Source organism: Austrofundulus limnaeus, unplaced genomic scaffold, assembly GCF_001266775.1.
Source record: "Austrofundulus limnaeus strain Quisiro unplaced genomic scaffold, Austrofundulus_limnaeus-1.0 Scaffold232, whole genome shotgun sequence".
NCBI classification, from domain to species: domain Eukaryota; kingdom Metazoa; phylum Chordata; class Actinopteri; order Cyprinodontiformes; family Rivulidae; genus Austrofundulus; species Austrofundulus limnaeus.
The window spans coordinates 701310-707578 of record NW_013952634.1 but is presented as its reverse complement, the minus strand read 5'-3'; the positions used below and the strand labels follow the sequence as shown (position 1 = coordinate 707578).

Sequence of the window (6269 nt, the reverse complement as noted above, 5' to 3'; positions counted from 1 at the left end):
GTTTCTATATCAATGGTGAAAAAAAGTGAAAAATGCTTGTCCTGCCCCTGAGCTGCTGGCTTTAAGGGCGGCTGTGGTGGAGTGGTTAGGGGAGTCGTCCTGTAGCTGGAGGGTTACTGGTGGTGGTCAGGACTGCAGTGTAAAGCGTTTTGGGGTCCCCATATGGCTTGATAAAGCATTACATAAGTTTAGTCTATTTGCTATTAAGTTACTAAGCAATTTAGTTGGATAGCACAGCATTAATGTCTCAAAATAAGTCAGCATTGACCATAAACTTCACCTCTCATAACGCATGTCGATTATACATGGGAGTTCCCTGTCAGAAATTGGAAGAGTTCAGAGTTCAAGATGGAAGCTACTCACCATAACTCATCAGTGAATAAAACTCTCTTACTTTTAATTTTACTAGTGTAGTGTCCAAGAGTGGGGGCCTGTTCTCAGGAATGCACAGATGTGTTATGCGTCTCTTGGTTCTCCAGCTTCAGAGCTCGGCACATATTACCATATTAGGAAGAGGAATACTTAAGGTATACCGTGACAAAATTTATGGTGCATCTGTTGGACTACACTATAAAGAGCCTTGTACGCCCCTACCCTTCACCTTCGTTCTTCATCTTTCTTACTTGGTGAATCATTTGGCTTGGAGGCCACAATTTGGTTTTTGGCTGTAATCTCCTGGACTGCAAAATAAAGAATCTTGCTGTTCAACCAGCCTGTTTCAGAGTTTCTCTCTTCATTGAGCAGCAGCAGTTCCGCAGAACCAGAAGACGTGGTTTGTACACCTCACTAGTATTTCTGTATTATTTATTTCACATTTAGTCAGTTGTACACCTAGTATTTTTCAGTATTTATAAGAGAACGTTTTAAAACGTTGTTTCTATGCAGGAAATACCACATAGAGCTCAATTATTGTTTGTTAGCTGCGCTCAGCCATAGTAATGAGACGAGGAACGTGTTGTTTTAAACATGAATATGTATTTACAACTGGCCATTTGAGGGCCACCATAACCCTCATGTGGCCCTAGGTGTAAATGAGTTTGACACCCCTGCTCTATTTCATCATTAGGACCACGTATTTATCCCCCATTACTCTAACCCCCACTCTATTCACATCTTAGCCCTAAACCTAAACCTTCACCCAAAAATAGTGTTCCACCATATTAGAACTAGACTTTGGTCCCCATAAAGATAGCTGTGTGTACCAGAAAAAATCCTAAAAATTCAACAGCGTGGACAGTTTGTGCATGTGTCTCCATGTGATCATGTATGTGGTGGACAGTATGAGAGTTTGTGTGTGAGTGCTGGCACCAACTTGCGTGATGGCAGTGGTATCCTAAGGAAGGTTTTGTATGTCCTCAGCTCTCTGTGCAGCTCCATGAAGTGTTTCTCCTTCCTCTTAATGACCCACGTAAACTCGCCATGTTTCATCTCAATCCTAAACACAGCCGGCAGAGACTGCACACACAGATTAGACGACATGCTTCAGCTACTTCATGGAAACGTAATAAACAACAAACATTAACCAGAGAAATAGGGGATGCTGAGTGCTGCTAATAAGCTGAAGGAGGTGAAACTGAATTGGTAAAAGGTGAAAGAAGCAGAACACATGATAAATGGAACAAAGCCAAAATAAGCAAAATGTTAGCTAAATACTAAACGTATCGAAAAGCTAACTTAAATCGAAATGTAGCGAAAGGCTAGCTAAAAGCTAAAATTGGGAAACACAAGCTAAAAGCAGCAAAAGCTTAGATAAAATTAAAAGTAGTGAAAAGTTAGTTAAACAAAGCAAAATCTTATTGCTAAAATATAAAAGCAGCAAAATGGTAGCTAGAAGCTCAGCATGTCAGAAGGCCAGCAAAAAAAATCAAAAGTCAAGCTAGAAACAAAGCAACAAAATGCTAGATAAAAGCTAAAAGTTCCACAAATTTATTTAAAAGTAGCTAAAAAATTAAAGCAGCAAAACTGAAAGCAGCAAAAGGCTAGCCATTAACTCAATGTAGCATAACAAGACAAAAAAATAGAGCAAGCAGATTTTACACATTGTTTTTGAAGGACGTGACAACATGAAGAAAATATTTGTTAAAAAAAGTTAAATAATATGAATAATATAAAATATAAAGAAAAAACTAAATTCTTAGCATCAATGCCCTGAATTGAGGAACAGTTCGATTTGAACGGTTAAAATATCACAAAGTATGCAGAAGTATAATAATTACACATTTAATATGAACTATAGTGAAGCAAACATAAGATCAAATCCCTCCAAGAAAACAAAGCTAAAAGTAAATTATAGGAGCTTTTATTGTGAAAGTGTATTGATCTGTAGGTGGATAGGAGCATACAGGTTCCTAACCTTGTTGACACTCCGATGGTGGGACAAATTGGAGCGTTCCTGTGCCGCCGTGAAGCGCTCCACCTCCAGGATCCGGGCGGTGATGGGCACAGTGGGCATGTAGACCCTTGCATCGGCCTCCTTAAAGCCCACCGTGGCGTACACCGCTGAAAACGGTATTTGACAGTCACCTGGGAGAGAAAACATGCCAGTGGTTGAGCTGATAATTTGTTTAGTTTAGGTTTTTCTGTTTGTTTGTGTAGGAGTTATTTGGGCATCTTAAGAGCGAGTGGGCTGCATCAAATGAAAGACCTTTTTCTACTTTGAGTTTTTCCATTTAATTTGACATTTTTATAATTTTCAAAGAAACATCCTCCTCATCACATTAATGCGTACTTATTTAATTGAAATCTTTTTTTAGATCGTAAAACAGCATCAACCCATTTTGTTCAGCTGACCAGTGTAGCACATTTTACAATTTTAGAAAAACGTCTAGACAAAAAATTTGAGCTTTTTTTAAACTACTTTTTAGTATCAGTAATCAATATCTTACCTGCAATAGATCATGCTCAGAGTATTATCATAAGGAAAACCAGAGGGAAAAGATCTAGGGTCAGATTTATAAAGCTTGCGTACGCACAAAACGAGCCCAGAAACTTGCGTACGGCACTTTTCACGCAAAGGTTGTGATTTATAAAATCCAAACTTGACATGAAAATGTGCGGTGCCTCAGCCAGCTCTGACCCATGCGTACGCTCATTTTGGAGACGTGAAACTGTGACACAGATGGTGAAGTGAGGAATTAGAGTCACACTGCGTCATGATCACTGTCAGATATTTAATTTCACTTCATAATCAAACTTAAAATTTTATTCAGCTTTATCATCAGCTTTATTAACAGTAATATTTATTCTTCTGCTGCTGAGCCATAAGGACCTTTGAAATAAAAAAACTTAAATCTTAAATAAAAGTTCACACATCTCCATTCATCTCCTTCTTCCTCAGATGACCCTGACCCACAGACCCCTCCCTGACAAGAAATATTTCAACAGAACAACAGCAAAAGTCACACTTTGGGTATTATGCAGGGCGCGCCCCTTGCCAGTGTGGATGTTATAAAAAGTTCACTATCTAAAGTCCATATTTCTCATGCGCTCACGAGTCTGTGGGGATGTGTGAGGGGGTGAGGAGACGGTCAATCACAGGTAACAGAGCAGGCAGGAGGGGGGAGGACGGGGGAGAAGAGCGGTGAACTTATTTCTAACTTTATCTGATTTATTTAATTTTATTTGTTGTTTTGTTTTTAACATCCTGCAGGCTCTGAGAGAAAATAAGTTCTTTTGATAACTTTTTTGAGTTTTTGAAAAAATCGCTAGATTGCTCTAAACATTTTTTTCCCTGCTCTCGGAGGAGTAAGACGCTTTTTCCTTCTCTCCTGCCCTTCCTTATCTTTCCCTGCTTTGCTGCTTGGAACCTTCTCTACATTTTTCATCCRAAASYAGAAATTATGGATATTTTTATTTTTATGGATTTGGTTAGCTGGTCTCTCAATAAAACTTTTGGAACAAAGTTTTTTCTTCTTCCATGGGAGGACATGTCAAAGGTGGGACCTCTGTTCTTCTCTGTTCTGGATATATATCTGGACTCCGATCACTGGATTCTACAGATTGGCTTGGTGGGCTCCTGGTGTTCTACAAAACAGTGTCGGTGGCTTTTCATTTTCTGGCTGACTGACCAATTTGATGGATGGCCATATTCTATCAGTACTCGGACATTTGCCTTGAGCGAGCTGGACTCGGTCTGCAAGCAGTTCTATTGAGGGTGGGGGGCCGGCTGTGGTCCCTGGACTTTGCTGGCCAGATGGAATTGATCTTGGAGAAGCTGAAGGATTGGCTCAGCGGAATTTGTCCACACTATTTGTCTGATTGGATTCGCCACCTTGAGATGTAACAGCAGAATACTAAAGCAGATGGAAAAATGTTATCGTCTGCCTGACTCTTCTGATCCCAAAACAACTGATTACAGAATCTGGCTCTCCCCGACAACGGCCTTGAGCTGTTGACTAAATTCTTCCTGGCTGGATTACGTTGATAAGGCTCTGCCCCATACCCCCCCCCCCTCCTCTCTCACCCATCTAATCTGGTTTCCTGAGCAGGCTGAAGGCTGCACAGAATGAACAGTTCCATCAATATACTGGTTTTGGGGACTGGATTCTTTGGGCCCCTTAAACTCACTTACTCCTCTGGCTAATAACTTGCTCTATGCAGAGGTTTTTTTTTCATAAACACCATAGTGTGTCACAGTGTTGATATAATATGATGTTTTTGCTTTATTCCTCATCTTCTCTTGTGTGATTTTTAGTTTATCTGTTGTCTGTTGTTAACGGTAGCGCAACTGTGTTGCTACATGACCGGTCTTAACTGTCACCTCCCCCCTTCCCTGAATGTACAGCACCTTGTGAATTTATTTCTGTGAAAGGCGCTATATAAATAAAACTTTACTTACTTACTTAAACAACTTGCCTTAGTGTTAATAAACTCTTTTAGTAAACTTCACCACTTTGTCTTTTCTCATTGTGTTACTTCCCTATGAGCGAGTAAGTTGTAACGCTGACCTTCTACAGCAGCTAATTAAAACTCCAGCTTTTATAGAGCTGCTCACACTGATGATGATAATGATGACGAGTTAATCAATACATTTAATCAGCAGCACCTGGCTGCTACTGAACCTCTTAAAAGTCCTCTGGAAGCAGCAGGAGGGGACATAGTTTTTCACTTACAGCTTTTTGATTTGAGCTTTTTTTTTTTTTTTACAAATGAAAAACGATTTCATTCTTTTAGAACCTGATAAAGATCAGATCATTTTATGTTCTTATACGTAAAAATCTTAGCACTAAAGTAGGGTGGACGTTCCTTTTTACATGACTGTTTTGCCCATAATGTTTCATTTTGCAACATCCAAAGTATTTATTTGATGGGAAAATAACTTTAAAATAACTTTACTTTCAGTTGCTTTGTCATTCTCCCAATATGTTTCCTTTTCCAGTGTTAGCTTCAATTTAATTTACAAATGTCAAGTGTCCTTTAATTATTATTTTCCCTCATCAATAATCAAATGTAAACAAACAACTCATAAGTGTTGCTAAAAAAAAAAAACAGGAATCTGGATTTTGCTAATTTATTACAAATTACGTGGTTGGCTGTAATAGTTATTGATGTGTATGGTTATTTTTTTTATCATGAATGTTACACATATCCAAAATATTCTAATAAAAAAATACAAAAAATCTCATATTTTGAACATTTTAATGGCTTTAAATTCTCTAATTAATGAACGACTGGTTTATTAGCCTTTGGACTGAGTATTTGTTGGCTTTGTTTCATAATTTTCTTACTTTTTCAGTATGTTTAGATAAACGAGAGTAAGATTCTAAGCAGATGATAAAAACACACCCAGATTGTTTCCATCGTATTCAAGCTCCTCTCCCCCCTCGAAGTCCAGCTCCCTGGCATCCAGGCTTTCCACAAGGTCGGCCATCTTAATTCCGTCGTGGATGTCGGAAGCCGCTCTGGTATCAGTGGCCTCAGCATTCACCAGGTTCAGGTTACTAGTAGTTGGCTGAGCCTTACCCAGCATGCTTAGCAGTCAAACCCCAGAGCAGGGCGCACCTACAGGAGACGGGAGATGATGGAGATTTTATACTTATTCACTGAGAATGTTAGCTCATTACTTGCAGTTTCCCAGTGGCTTGAAAACCCCAAAACACATTATGCCAAAGATCCGGTCCCCCAGCACAAACACTTTGGGGTCTTTCATACCAGTCGTATATGCCCAGAACACCTCTAAAGGAAGGTTTCCAGGAGGCATATCCTAATCAGATGAACCACCTCAACTGACTCCTTGTGATGTGGAAGAACAGGTATTCTACTCCAGGTTT

General features: G+C 39.4%; 1 protein-coding gene across 1 annotated transcript in view; it reads right to left on the bottom strand.

The window, feature by feature from the left end:
- The window catches only part of pld1a (phospholipase D1a), a gene marked incomplete at its 5' end in the record, with an annotated part of 54466 nt that extends 48466 nt beyond the window's left edge, over positions 1 to 6000 (bottom strand). Inside the window, 3 exon segments of the mRNA XM_014019820.1 lie at positions 1313 to 1455; positions 2354 to 2523; positions 5785 to 6000. Coding sequence (XP_013875274.1) covers positions 1313 to 1455; positions 2354 to 2523; positions 5785 to 5968 — 497 coding nt within the window.
- Between the last annotated feature and the right edge of the window lie 269 nt (positions 6001 to 6269).